Below are 15,714 nucleotides of genomic sequence, written 5' to 3'. Positions count from 1 at the left end.
TGGATGCCAAATAGATCAGGACCGTGTCTATATAGCTCTATCATTAAAACATTCCCACTGAACTTGATTCTAATAGTGAGTCACAGGTTATTTAAGCTGAGATATTTAATCTTAAACTAAATATATTCCATAGAATTTAGATTAATCAATTTAGTTTAGTGTATATTTTCCAGGTTCCAACCATTATGGCCATTGTCCGCCTTTAAAGGAATTCTTTTTTATCATCTTGCATTTTATTATAATTTAATGCATTGACTAACATAATTGTCAGTTTCACAAACAATGGAGCAATTCTATATCCATCCATCAGGGTAGGCTCATATACTAGCACAATTCACTGATTGTGTTCAGCAATTTAAATCCAGTTCGTAAAATTTCCAGAAGTCAAGAAGCTGAAAGAAAACTTTCAAAAATCAGCATTTCGGCTTGCATAGTTTCTACAGACTAGATTCAGATTGTCATGTTATTTATGAAATTATTGCAATTTTTGCATGGTAGCCTAGTCATTGCAATAGTTTTCATTGCATGGTGACTAATTATTATCATCTCAATGGAAAGGTAAAGTAGGAACACTCCACATGATGAGAATATCACTTTTCCAGCAAACAGGCTCCCCATTCACACTCTGAGAGCCAAGCTACAAGTGACGCCTTACACAGGTTGGACACTTGTCAGCTTCCCTCAAGTTTTGATGGGAAATGTAGGCTTCCTGGTTTTCAGCTTGGGTCTCCATTACAGCTGCAAGACCAGGATGCCTACATTTCCCATCAAAACTTGAGGGAAGCTGACAAGTGTCCAACCCGTGTAAGGCGTCACTTGTAGCTTGGCTCTGAGCCAAGCTACAAGTGACGAATGACACTTGCCTGGCAAGTGAACAGACTCACGTGTATTCCTCCCTGTTCACTTGCGCTCCACTTGATCAAGTGGAGAGCAAGTGAATGGCAAGTGAACAGGGAGGAATACACGTGAGTCTGTTCACTTGCCAGGCAAGTGTCATTCGTCACTTGTAGCTTGGCTGTCAGTGGGGTTCACCAACTGACATACAGCAAACCTCTGCTTGGGTGTGTACAAACATAAAATGTGAGCTGTGGAGCACCACAGAAGAACATTCACTCCATTTGATTTAAGTATATAAATTTCTCTGCAGCATCAGGGGAAAACAGTTTTTTGTGTGTGCACCAGAAACCAGATAAATGTGCACTGAACTGATTGGCTATAATTGACTAGATACTGGTGATACCACCTTGCCTCTGAGGACATAAGGTAGGGTATACATATTTCAAGTAAATAAATCTGTCATAAACATTAAGAACATGAAAGAAGACAGGCTAACCCCACCCCCCAAGAACAAAAGCTTTGGTAAACCATGTTTGTGTTCACTCTGCAAATATAGTTTAGACTGCTTGGTACTTTATAGAACTAAGCCCCTTGTTATAAAAGAAGTGGGTGTCAATGGTGGAATGGGGCAGCTTTACATTGTTTGGTCTGAGCAAAAAACGAGATTTTAAACATAGCATAGTCTATGATGGTTCCATAAAATAAGAATAAAGATTTTGATGGGGTTCCCCCCTTCCTCCAAAAAAATTCTCTTTGGGTTCTTCCTCTTTTCAACAATGTTCCCTGTGCACCCATTTATTCTGTAAATAAATAGTCATTCCGGCACCCAGCACTGACTATACAGTGCAGGCCATACTGCACATAGCAGATACGTTTTACATATGCACGCTCTATGAGCCAAAACACACCTTAAGAAATACCTAGGTTCAGCACGTGTTCTCTTACCTCAAGGTTTGCCGGGATCTGTAGGCGTCCTGGAAGCTTAAAGTTTAGCATTTACAGAGCAGCAGGGAGGGAAATACAGGCGTCTGTATTTCCCTTCCCCTTTCTGCTGCTCTGTAAATGCTAAACTTGTTCTCTTACCTCAAGGTTTGCTTGGATCTGTAGGCATCCTGGAAGCTTAAAGTTTAGCATTTACAGAGCAGCAGGAAGGGGAAGGGAAATACAGGCGCCTGTATTTCCCTCCCTGCTGCTCTGTAAATGCTAAACTTTAAGCTTCTAGGACGCCTACAGATCCCGGCAAACCTTGAGGTAAGAGAACACGTGCTGAACCTAGGTATTTCTTAACGTGTGTTTTGGCTCTATGACTCTCAGTAAACACTGTAAAAGTATGGTGTGTGTCCTTAAATATGCTGTATCTAACAGCCACAACCGTTTATATGTCCTTTTGCATATCACTGTGTGTACACAAACATGCACTTCTCCTTCATGCTAAGTGATGTTCACCAAGGGACATACAACAAAATTCTTCTATAAAATGTAAATACATCCTTGGTGAGAAATCTACTTATTTGTGGACTCAATGGCATTCTATACTCGGTTGCTAGGAATTGCTTGCTTGCTACTTTGTGCAATGCTGTACAGTCCTTTTAAACTGGATGCAATGGAGCAAATTAATCTTGTTTGCTGTAAGAGTTACACTGTGTAAGCATCAGACTTAAACTTAACCATGTATGGCAAAAAATTACCAAACTTATGCACTGAAGGAAGGTATGGCCATATACAGTATAATGGTCTGTCTTTCTGTTGGAACTGGCTAACGATATGATTTAAAAGGCTGAAGGAAATGGGAGAAATGTGATTGAAAAGATAAATTTGTCTGTAAGATTTATTTCTATCCTGTTAAACATCAGAATTACCAAACAGAAACTGCATATTCAGGTGTCTGGAAAATCATAATTGTGCCCCACCAATATTGATTAATAAACTGCAAAATTATTGTATCCTTTATAGGAGTAGTGATGTATTCTTATTATTCAGTATTGATCATAGAGTATAGTAACTCTATGATCTTCTAATCATGGATGCTCCCATGGGTTACTGGTACCCTTGGTTTATATTGTTGGGTAACATTGTATCTGGATTCCTTCATTATTAAAGGGATTACCTCTTGTTAGAATCTGCCCTCTGCTGCATAATATAGTATTTCTGCTCCATTTCAGGCACCCTGAATGTGTTTTGCTGGCCCTTTCCTCTCTGTTGTTAACATGTTTGTGGTCTCTGAGAAAATGCTTTTAATGTATCCCTTTTCTGTTAATTCCAGTCCATTCATCTTTTGTGTATGTGTACTGTATGCTCTGTCTCACCTCAGCATGAAACTTTGGGGTATTGTGGTTAGACTAAGATCTTGAAGACCTAGGTTCAAATCCTTACTCTGTAGTGGAAGCTCGCTGGGTGACTTTCAGTGCAAACACAAGCAGGGTTACACCAGTCTAAATCCATTGAGTTCGATGGGCTTAGACTGGAGTAACTCTGCTTAAGATAGCAGGATTTGGGTCAGTCACTCTCTCTCAGCCTGACTGACTTCACAGGATTGTTATTGAGGGTATAAAATGGAGGAGTGAAGAGCGATGTTATAAGCTGCTTGGTCTCCCACTGTAGAGAAAAGCAGGGTATAACTATCTAAATCAAAAAGATAAATGTCTTGGTTGCCTAAGGCCCAGTCTAGACATATAATGAGATGTTTTGAAGTAGACTGCACCACTTCAAACAGCAGGTTTTGGGATTACACAGTACACAGCTCCTTTACATTAATAATTCCATGTAAATAGAAAACTAGCATAAGCATGTGGAAGACTGGGCTAGAACTGTTTTCCCTGATGTGCTAATTTTAACCTGTAGGAAATGTTTACCTAAGGTAAACATTAATAATGAGGCTCTCCCCACCTACAGTCTGAAGTAGTACGGTATATTTTACCACTGCAACATTCCTATGCTTCATTCTGCTTCATGTTTAGACCAGGCCTAAGATCCTAATGCCAGTTGGTCTGCTTCATATTACATTTGTCAGGCTCAGTAACTTCTCTACTCTTTGACTTTTTGGTTCAATACACATGGCATGATATAAAATCCTTCACTCCAGTGTATTTCTTTGTTCTTCTCATTCCATAACTCTTCCTCTGTGGTATGTAAACTCCTTGCTTGTTTACTGACACTGTGCATTTTGATTCAATTTTAGTATAGCTTGCATATCACTCTCTCACCTATATTGTGATTGTACATCGCTTTTCTGTATGTTGACAACTTCAGCACTTTTGCATTCAGATTTTCTAAATACATGCAGCTTAGAGGTATATAATCTTTGCTGTGGCAGTTTAACACCTCTGTACTTAATCACCTCAATACAAACTATGTGCAAAATTGTCAGTTCTGTAGAAGTCTACCATATCTTGCAGTTGTTATCAGACCTGAAATATAAATAAAGGTGCCAGTGTGAAATATCACAGTTAACGACTGCCTGCTCCAAGTGCAAGCAGGCTTACTTGTTATTCTGGTGCAAAAAGTAATTGCAATGCAATTCTATTAAGTTTTGTTTTTCCAGCTTTCAGTTTTTCCTCTTCAGTTCAGTGAGAGGTATTTCTCTTTCAACCTGCAGCACGCTTCAATTAGGATAATTCAGGTTATTTTGAGCATGCTTACTATAGCAGTAGCCAAGAGAGTATGACCAGCCTTACAGCTCGATGTGATAACTGAGCTGTAGTCCAGGGCAATGCTATCATGGAACGAACTGAAGCAGCCTGCATCAGGTTGTAGATTCAAATGTGGGGCCACTTTCCTACTTTTTTGGGGTGCTTTGATAAAACATGAATTCCTGTCAAGAGATCACTAATGTGCAGGATATTGACTTATTTGGATTTGTCACATTTCAAAAATGTCTTAAGGTTAGACATGATATGAACTACTTGTAAAGTGTCTTCTAAACAATGGAAACAATCTGCCTAACAGTTTTATCCTGTGCAGAGTTACTCCAGTCTAAGCCTATTGAATTAAATTAATTTAGACTGGAGTATGTTGCATATGAGCTTGTTAATAATTTATTATTGATATTCAGATGAAATGTCATGTCATAGAGACACCCTGGATAATGTATTTTAGTCTTGCCTCCAACAAAATTGCTAAACAATAATAAATATGAACATATTCTATTAAGACAATAGGTTTCTGCTGGATTAAGCTGCAGATACATAACCAAAATTAAACATGATAGTGGCAAAATCCCTATAAAATGGCAGAGTGCTGGCAATTTACATGCAGCATGGGATGTAGTGGGGAATTAAATACTCTATTAGACTGTGTTCCACTCCACCTGAAAAAGCTTTTAAAGGCCACCGTTCACCTGGTGGAGTTCCAAGACTGGAGGTAACCTCTACCTAAAGAAAAAATGCTTTAAAAAGTGGTTTTGATTGTAAAGCATGGACAGATCCCCTAAATTGTACTTTCTAGGGAACTGGCCACCGCCCCATCTAGGTGTGGTCAATCAGTTAGCATAATCTTCTATTAGCTGAATTTTTTCTGCATATCATTACCAAATTTTAGTAAGAGCATATTTATCATGTACTTCTGTTCATTTAAACTCTCTCTCTTCATTCTGGCATGTTTTTCTCCATTAATTACAAGCAAAATAAATCAAGAATTCCAGAACTGTCTCCATAAAGAAGTTAGCTTCAGTTTTAGTTATGTTTCATGTCTAACTGAGCAATATATGAATTAATAATTTCATTCCTCTTCATTTTTTCACCACAAAGGAACTACCGTGTTCCGCACTAGCTCCACCCTTAGAATCCTGCTTCTCCCGACCAGAGAGACCAGCGAACCGGCGCCCACCTTCCCGATGGGCCTCACATTCCCCTACTGCCTCTCAATCTCAGTTAACTGGGGAGGAATATGGAAGCAAGGAACTGCCATTGGAGGACTCAAACCAGTGATGCAAGCCTGCATGAATTATCACAGAATAATTCACTGTTTTTTGCATAATAGCACCATTATCATTGCCAGTCTCTGAGAGCGAGGAGAGTTCAATTAGTAGAGGTCAAAGAATGTTCTATATGCACCTGCTTAAAATACAACCTGTGAAACAGAGATGGTTCTAGAAGGAAAACGTGCCTGTAATAACTTATTTTTATCATAGCTCAGAAAACTATTTTTGCCTCCATTTTTTCTACACACAATATATTAACAAAAAGGTCTAAAAATATACAGATAAAGGTAAGATTTTAAATAAAGTATACATTATATTTAAAAGGAAATTGAATGTGTTCTCTCTCTTGCTCCCTGACTTCTGACTGCCTTCTGTTATATTTGCACTGTTACGGTTTGGGTTTAGTTGTCTGGCTCTTACGTTAATTTCTGATATAAAACTAGAATCTTAAAATTAATTTTATTCTGTCAATTACCATTTTGTAAAAAAAGAAAGAAAATTCATAAAGGTGCTTTAGCATGTCTGAAGCAGTAAATTTTAATTCATGAAGAAAGCCATTGAACTAGTTGACTAGAGTTGTCTTAAATAAACCAGAGGGGAATACAGGGAATAAGAAATGTTTAGAAAGAAGAGGGAAGCCTCGGGAAGTCTTAGAAATGAACTTGTATAATAAACAAAGAGTTGCATGTCTTTAGGATCCTAGCACTTTAGTGCATGTACATATGGCTACTGTACTCTCACTGTCATATCAATGTGTGTCGATCACTTTCACTGTAATGTTGTGAATTTATCTGTACTGTACTTTTAATGTTGGTATTCTTGCATTGATTGTACAAAAAAACCCTGATTTTTAAATAATTATTAATTCAACTGGCTATGTACAGTGTTTACTGAGAATTTCCCTTGTTTGTGGGAAAGCACTGAGAATTCTGGGCATACTCGAGTATAACTGGTCTTGTTTTAAGAGTCTGTTTGAGACCATGTGGCGTGGAAATAAAATTCCTCAGTGTTTGCAATTTTTTCTAGCACTTTGAAGTTGTTATTCCTGAACTTGCATGACCACTTCCTCCCAGTTCCTTCCCACGTTCAGGCAAAATAACAGCAACGGTTAAAACAAGTAAAACAGTTCCATATGAAACAGAACTATGTGCAAAAAAAAGTGCAGTTTACAGGGATGGCAGATTGTTTCTTGATACTTTCTTTTATATTTATTCTTTGTCTTTAGATTATTGGTATATGTTGATACTATCAGTCAAATCAAAATAGAAAAGGACTTGAAATTCAGTTTTAAAGCAACCTTGTATCTTTTACCTTACATTTCATTCCCAGTGTAAGAAGTAAAATGAGCAGAGTAATGTGGTTAGTCCTTCGGGTTTTGATAATCTCAATACATATAAGGTAAGATCATGCAGCAGAGACATTATCTGTTTTTTTCTTTTTACAAGTACTTTTGCTCTGATATCTTTTTATAGTAGCTGAGATTAAAAAGTTATGCTGGGAAACTAGTGCTGTGTGATCTTCAACCATTTTTCAACTTTCCCTTGTGCCGCATCCCCACTAGCCACATCAGCGCCTCCAGAACCTCTTTCCTACCTTTCACTTAATGCTGCTTCAGTGACTGACATTACCTTAATCCAATCTACCATGTTTCCTTATTGTTCATGCCTTGAACCAGGAACCTTGTGGCTTATGGTTAGCAAATAGCCCACTTAACATCCATAGACTTATTATGTTTAGGGTGTCTGTCCTCAAATGCTGTAAAGAATTTAACATATGCCCCTGCAGTGATGAGTAATATGAGGCTCAGAGTCTCTCTACACGAGACATCTTACACAAGGACACTCAAGTGAAGGGAGACGCAATGTTAGCTGGGACAATGTTCTGTCAATTTCACCTCTCTACTGGAAGGTAGTTTAAAAAGACAGAGTCAACAGAGATCCCTTCTTGGAGGGTTTGGTAATTTCATCTTTGCCTCCCTGAAGGCTCTGTCAATTTCACCTCCCCTTCAGGGAGGCAAAGATGAAATTAACAAACTCTCTGAGGAGCAATGACTGCTGTCTCTGTTGTTTAAACTGTTTCCCTGCTAACATTGTGTCTCTCTTCACTTGAATGTCCTTGTGTAAGATGACTCATGTAGAGAGACTCTTAGTGATTGGCATGGGTTGGTATGAAGCTTTGGAGCATAGTCTTCTTGTGTGATTATTTTTTCCTGCTGAGCTTCAGACTCCAAGCTTCTAGGATGAGCTTCAGCCTTAAAGATTAGGAAAAAACCACAGCTTTTCATATAAATGAAACTGAGAATGTCAAGATGATAAATTCAGCAATCGAGACCTGTTTGTGTGGTGCAGGCATAGAAACTGCCTTACATAAAGTTTTCCATATGAATGCCATTCTCTTGGGCCTCACTTGTAACAGTGTACATAAATACAAAATGGCTAGATTTCCTCAACTTTCTGACAAATTGCCCCTAAGTGTGAATATATTTACAAACACATTTCACAAGTCTTATCATTGGGGATCCATGATTGGTTGCACCCCCTGTTTAATAAATATTCCTGTAAAATGTATTAGGTTAATATAATATGCTTAATGGAAGTCTTTCCTATTAGAATCTCAATGGACTTTATTTCCAAAATGAACATTAATGCAATTCCTTCATATTGGAACCAATCAAAACATCACAAAGGCAATGAGCAAACGTTTGAGTTTCCCAGTCCTCCTTAGGCAAGAAACTCAGAACAACAAACAAAACAATGGGGGCAGGAGTAGACTGGGAAGTGAAAATATCCCTGGAGCAAACCAAACTGAGTGGCCTCTGCTAGTCCACAAACCAGTGCTGCAGGGGTCACTTGGGTAAGTAGTGCAAACAATGGATATATCTTGCTTCCTCCTGAAAACTGGCACTAGTGTGGAAAAAGACAATTGGTGAGCTGACACCAATTACCGTTAATGATGAAGAAGCTGAGATGGCCCCTGGGGCTCAGGATTTTATTTATTAGTGATGAGCCTGGTCAAAACCGCTAAATTGAGTGATGAGACAGCTCTTATACTTGCTGTGAAATGAACATGTGGGATGGACAGGACTGGCTCCAGCTCTGCCTCTCCTGAGAGACAGCCAATAGGAGTGGGCAAAATGCTGAGCCAATCAGAGTCCGTTGGAGAAAAAAGGCTTTTGAGAAACAGAGAAAACAACATTTTTACAAGGCAGGGCGGCACAAGTTTACCTGGGAAATGTAGGAGACTCCTTCCTCTCTCTGCTGCTGCTCACCACCTGCATCCCTCTCTGAACGTGTGTGTTTTTGTGTGGAGGTGGAGCCCTGAGGCATCTCCCCCGCCCTTTCTCCTGCCTGTTGCCTCACAAACTGAAAAGGAACTGAGGAAAAATGATGTTTCTTTTTGGGGACTGGGGTGGGGGTGGGACGGGACAATGTCAGAAGAGAGCAAAGGGGAAGGGAAAGGAGAAAGCAGGAAGGACCTGGAGAAACAGCTGCACCTCAGAGTGTGCACTTTGAATGAGCTGCTGAAGACAAAAATCTTTCTTCCAGGCTCAAGCCTGCTGGACATGAGGGCCCCCCAAGACTGTTCCAGGGCAAGCTACTGCTGCTCTCTCCCAGAGTGCCCTCGCCCTGGGCTGTAGCTGGGTGAGGAGAGGTACATACAGGGAACTGGCTGCCTGACTGGTGGAGCGTGTGGAAGAGGAAAGGGGGGACCCTTTGAGGATTTGGATTAGGCATCTGTCTGCTGTAGTGGAGACTAGGCAGGTGGCATGTAGTGGTAGACTTCTGGCCTTTACTTACCTGGGAAGCCCCAAACCTGTGAAGGGAGATTTGGGCTGGGTGGCAAGGAGCTTGAGAAGCTGGTGTGTTTGTGAGGCAGGGTCTACCTATCCACTACCCCGCCATAACATGTAACCCTTTTATGTATTATTTGCTTGCTTTTTTGACATATGCTTGCTAAAGAAAGATGCTGTATGATAGGATGCCACTCAACAAATGAGATTTTTTTCCAGGTTTAAATTTATTTTATTGTGGAAATGTTTTAAAAAGAAAAACAGCAAAGAAAAAAAATTAATAAAGGCCTAGAATGGTTTATACAAAGTGAACTAAAAAGGAAAGCTAACTCATATTGTTAATCATTACAGGTTTTCGCCTACAACACTTCACTTTTCACATCAATCAGCTTGTGGTCTATTTAATTTCCCTTTTCCCCCTTTTTATATATGTGTGTGTATATGTATGTATGTGTATGTATACGTATATGTGTGTGTGTGTATGTATATATCTCATCTCTTTAACATCCCAGCTCCACATTCTAACATATTGTAGTCATTAATTCATTTTTCTTCTCCAGTCACAGAGTCATCCAGGGCTTCCAATTTGCTATGTATACAAACAATATTTTTATATCTCTTTATAACTATAAGTTTGTCAATCTCAATAAGAGTCCACATCATTCCAATCCAGTCCCTACACTAACCGCAGACAAGCCACTTTAACATTTCCCCATATAACATTACAAATAAAATTTTGAAGTGTTAAATTATTGTCATGGATAGGGTTCCCAGGTGCTCACCGGTAGTGGGCAAAATTCCGGGGATTTTCCCCCTCGCCTGCCAACCGCCCAGTGATCAGCAGAAAGTAGCAAGTCCCCCGGAGGTTGCTCACCACTGACAGGCACCTATGGAACACAGGCCATGCGCACCCTCCCTGGGGGCATAGCAACATCACTTCCAGAAGTGATGTTGTTGCGATCTCACACTTCATTTGGGGCTGATTTGGGCCCCAAACAGGCTGATCAGCCTCATGTGGAGTGTGGGAGCACTAGCGCGGCCAGCATAGTGGTGTCACTTCCAGAAGTGATGTCACCACATCAGCCTCAGGGTGCATGCATGCTATGTGCATGCACAAAGAATAACGTCATGCCCAACACAAGGTAAGTACCAGGTACCCTACCCTCCCAGCGGGAGGGGAGAGGGACCTGGCAACCCTAGTCATCCAGTATTCTTTCATTAGCTGAATTTTAAGTTTGGTGAATTACCTAGCCCAGATCCATCTTCTTGAAGGCCCAAAGCGCTTTCTAATCTCAAACTGTTTTCTCCCAGTATATAAGTATGGAATTTCTTTTGTCTCATAGTTGAAACTAAATCACTTGTATGCTACGATAACTATAGTTGCCTGGTCCCTATAACCTTCCAGTGAGAGGAGACTTGCCACTACGTCGTGCCAGTGGTGTGTTCTCTACTTGCAATGTGTGATGATGTCACTTCCAGAAGTGACAACATTGCACCGGCCACGGGAGCACTCCTGCACTCTGTGCAGAGCTGATTTTGCCTTTTGGGGGCCAAAATCAGGCCCAAACGAAGCATGGGAACACTCCTGAGGCTGGCGCAACAATGTCACTTCCAGGAGTGACGTCATTACACCCCCTGGGAGCGTGCATGCCATGCATGTTCCTGGGGTTCTTGCCAGTGGAGGGCAACCTCTGGGGGGGGGGCTTGACACCTCCTGCTGATCGCTGGTGTATTGGTGGGCAAGGGGACTAACCCCTGGGAGTTTGCCCACCACCAGCAGGCACCTGAGAACCCTAACAATAACAAGACAGCATTTCCAGGGGTTCCAGGCCACTCCACAGGAAGTCTAAAGTGGCCTTTCTCATTCCCAGGTATTTTCCTGAAAGCTACTCTTCAAATGTATTGTTTCAGAACCTTATTTGCATACTCTCATCTAACTGATTAATGGCCAGCCTTCCATTTTTTCCTGTCATTAGGAAAGTAACATTTTTACCCCAGTTCCAGGAGTTTCAAATTATGTTTTCTTTATGGGATGATTTCTTCAAAGAAAAACTGGGTATTTGCATCAAAATGAGGCAAACTTGAGGTGAATTCCTGTTGCTTGGTGGCTACAAGAGCATGCAGCCAACTCCATTTTGAAAATGATTGGGATAGGACTTTGGTATTGCAAGAAAGCTTTGTGCCCTATAAGGCTTTCAGCATTCAAGTAAGCAACCTGTGTTTCATTACTTTGAAATAGTGGGATGGATCCAACTTTTCTATTCACTCTCACCCAACAGCTCTCCTTTTACAGCCCTTGTCTCACATGGATTTTGTACATGCAGGTCCCATGACCCCCAGCGTAACCTTTTTGGGTGGTCAAAGGGGATACTTCTGACCTTCTTTAGCAGCAGAAAAGCTAGTTGGATCCACTCCTGTTTTTGCTGTTTTAAAACATTTTCTAGGAATACGATTTATCCGTACATGCCAAGTAAAACCTGATTCCTTTGTTATAATTTTATTTTTATTTTTAATGTTTAGACTATGTCTAATGGAAATGTACAAATTGTATTAATGCTAGAACTCTTCACTAGCTCATTTTAAGCTCACATCTACTTAATGGGGCAGAAGTAGTATTCTCTGAAATCAGTGACCGCAGCCAAACTACAGGATTAGTCTTTTATCCATTCTGAAATAGTAAGGTGTGTCAGGATAAGCAGCTTGCCTTGCTTGCATAACTGCAGGAAGGACTGAAACAACAGGCGGTTTGAGCATGAGAAACCAGAAAACAAAAGGGGGGAGGGTCAAATATACGCAGAAGATCTTCAAAACATCGAAAGCCCTCATTAATTCAATATTATGTTCCCCACAGCCAAATTAATGAGCATGACAACATCAAATGTAGCCCAGATTCTTTAAAACCAGGTTGGTTTTCATATTAAACTACTGTGACAGCTTGTTTTTCTGTTTTAGCAAAAAAAAAAACTCTACTAAAGAAGATGCATCTGAATGTGAAATCTGCAAGAGATTTACAGTAGTTTCTAAGGAAAAAATCTTGGCTTTCTAAAAACTCGTGGACATATGATATTAAATTATATTGACGAAGTAACAGTGTAGTCGTCTTTCCTAGGAATAAGCCCCATTGAACAGACCTGCTTAGGTTTGCTCTCTCAAGCATGCATGATATGCAGAGGGTTAGAAGCCCATGGAAGTCTGCTACTTCCATGAAATTATTGCTTTCTTCTGAGAAGCCCTTTTCAAACTCTGCTTTAGATGGTGGCAATTTATTTTTTGTTTGTCTTAAAAATATCAAGTTATGCAATTACTCTGTTAACTGTTACCAGTCTTAGACATAAAGCTGTTTTAAGATAAATATATGATATGGATCTTATTAAATGTTAACATATATGATTCTCATTAAAATTTTGTATTTACAGTGACAGAATTATTAAATGAGTCTGTATGATAGAAGAGGGGTTGGTGGTGCACCTCACTTTTAAATGGTGTATAAGGCAACTTAAGACAAGGGGGTCACCCAGACATCACATGTTTAACCAGAAGTATGGTAAAGCCTGTTTGCAACTTCCGATAGGTGCACTGTATGAAATAAGATACATCTCAGGATCCTGTTTGTGCAATGTGACACAAGCAGGGCTTTTTTTCTGGGAAAAGAGGTGGTGGAACTCAGTGGGTTGCCCTCGGAGAAAATGGTCACATGGCTGGTAGCCACGCCCCCTGATCTCCAGACAGAGGGGAGCTTAGATGGCCCTCCGCGCCGCTCAGCAGCGCAGAAGGCAATCTAATCTCCCCTCTGTCTGGAGATCAGGGGGCGGGGCCACCAGCCATGTGACCATTCTCAAGAGGTTCCGGAACTCCATTCCACCGTGTTCCTGCTGAAAAAAAGCCCTGGACACAAGGATTGTATGTGTAGCAGAGGAGAATGAAAAACTATAGAAATTGGAAAGCACCAGAAATACGAATGAGGAGACAATATTTAAGGCTGATACCATCATAATTTAGGGTTGCCAACTTCCAGGTGGTGGCTGAAGGTGTCTCAGAATTCAAACTGATCTCCTGGCCAAAGAGATCAGTTTCCCTGAAGAAAATGGTTGCTTTGGAAGGTGGACTTTACGGCATTATACCCTGCTGAGGTCTCTCCCCCTCCTCAAACCCCAGCCTCTCTAGGCTCCACCCCCAAAATCTCCAGGAATTTCCCATTCTGGAGTTGGCAACCCTACTATTCTGTGACAAAATATCTAACTGAGGGGTGCTTTTTAAAATGAGATAACATCCATTGCAACAGAAATCATAGACTGGATGGGAAGATCCACAGAGCTCATTTCCCAGTGGCAACAATGTTTAATTCAACAAAAATGGTGTGTGGCTTTTATGTGCAGTGGCATTTCTATAAAGTCTATTTTAAAGTGGGTTTTTTTCTGTAAAGAAGATATAATGCTAGCCTTTGCAGAAGATAGTGAGTATGAATTATATGAAGGATTATAAAGCATTTTGCTGTAGTGATCATTAAATGTGCTGTACAGAAAAAGAAATTTGGATTCTGTCTCATTCAGTAGAATTATAACTTCCCTCTAACCTTGCCTGCATTGTTTTTTAATAGGAAGCAACAATTAGTCTGGGGGAAAAACACACCTGTCTTAGAACCAATCCATACTGCCAAATTCTTCCTTAAAATTGTGTATAAGACTGCAAAGGGGGAAAAGGCTAGTGAAAAGTAAAGCTGTACGCAGAGGGAATCAGCAGCTCTCTCTGATCACAGCTGTTGGGGAGATGGCAGCCGGGACCACAGAAATAGCTGCAAGCTCACTGCACGCATAACCCTCGTTTTCAAATTCTTCGTGAGAGGAGCTAGCCTACCAGCAGTTGTCATCTTAAAGGTCAAAGGTATTAGCCTGCAATAGAAAAATGATGTGGCATTATTCCTGAATTATTAAACATGAGGCCAAGGAAGCGAAAACGTATTATTTATTTACACAGATAACAGCTTTCCAGTATGATGTGTCAGCATTTATCATCAATCCACTTACATCCCTTTTCTTTTAAACAGCAAATAATTAGAGCTCATTTTTAAATTTGAACTAAACAATTCAACAGAATCCTTTCTTCTCATCAGAAGAATCTGGTGAAAAGGACAGCAGATAAAGTGACAAGCAGTTTCCTAGCAGCTTGCCCCAGCACCTCGAATGTAAAACGCCATAATGAATACACAGACACGATTATGGGGAGTCAACTAGTTGTTTATTCATGTTCATATATTTAATTATTTAAATGGTGATCTACACCATTGCTTATTTGAATCTAAGCTGAATATTTTAAGGGCGGGCTGAGCTAGGCAACCTCCTTGGGTGCCCACTGGGCAAGTCTACCCTGGCTCCAAACTCAGGTGGTATTTTCACCAGCCTTGTTTATCCCAAGCCTGCATGATTAATCTCTGCCAAGAGATGCCCAGTGTCATCTGCCTCCACTGATGGACCACAAGGCATCGACAAGGTTCAAGAGATGATGCTCAGCTACAAGAGCACTCCTTCACAGCACCACCCAGCTGCTCAGCCTGTGATGGCCTGTTCCAGACATACACCCCATCACCATGATGCCTCCAGGTTTTTGCCAATTAACCCTATCTATTCTGAGCAGCCCACCTTATTCTTACCACACAAGAGGGTTAGCCTAGCTTAACACCCCTTGCCCTACCTGCTGACCACTAAGTTGTGCAGGCCCTCACAAAGATAAACCAGATAGAGATTAAACCTTCCTTGAAAAGGTGTACCCTCTCCTATCACGTTGAATCCCCCCATAGCCAAGACCTCCTTGCTGATTGCCCAATTGGCATTCCACCTGGCCTTCCCAATGCTTGCATGTTTGGCTGCTCCCTTCCAGACCCTGCTCTGCAGGATTTCCATCCAACCAGCAAAGGCTCAGGGCTTAACTCTCTAATCCTCTTCAAATATTTTAAGCTCCTAATTACAAGTGCAACACCTTTTATTTGCACCAAGTCATTTTCGCCTCAATGAATGACCAGAACTCCAGGACGACTGCCCTCCCTCAGAACCTGGTAAAGAGAGGGCAGGAGCTGGCCCCACAACATCCCACACTTGCCACTCCAACTGATACTTGCAAGGGAGGGAAGGCCCAGCTAAGTGCATCCAGTACTGGCTTTGGCCCTTCTTTTTGC

The 15,714-nt window shown here is 40.8% G+C and overlaps 1 protein-coding gene across 1 annotated transcript in view; it reads left to right on the top strand.

Annotated features, from left to right (window-relative positions):
* The window catches only part of MTCL1 (microtubule crosslinking factor 1), a 165,448-nt gene extending 158,700 nt beyond the window's left edge, over positions 1-6,748 (top strand). The window contains exon 15 of the mRNA XM_054986068.1: positions 5,583-6,748. Coding sequence (XP_054842043.1) covers positions 5,583-5,762 — 180 coding nt within the window. The 3' untranslated portion in view covers positions 5,763-6,748. The remainder of the gene's footprint in view (positions 1-5,582) is intronic.
* Positions 6,749-15,714: the final 8,966 nt, after the last annotated feature.

The sequence above is a fragment of the Eublepharis macularius genome, chromosome 7 (genome assembly GCF_028583425.1).
Source record: "Eublepharis macularius isolate TG4126 chromosome 7, MPM_Emac_v1.0, whole genome shotgun sequence".
NCBI lineage: Eukaryota > Metazoa > Chordata > Lepidosauria > Squamata > Eublepharidae > Eublepharis > Eublepharis macularius.
The sequence above is the reverse complement of the archived record's forward strand: the minus strand, read 5'-3'. Positions and strand labels throughout refer to the sequence as shown.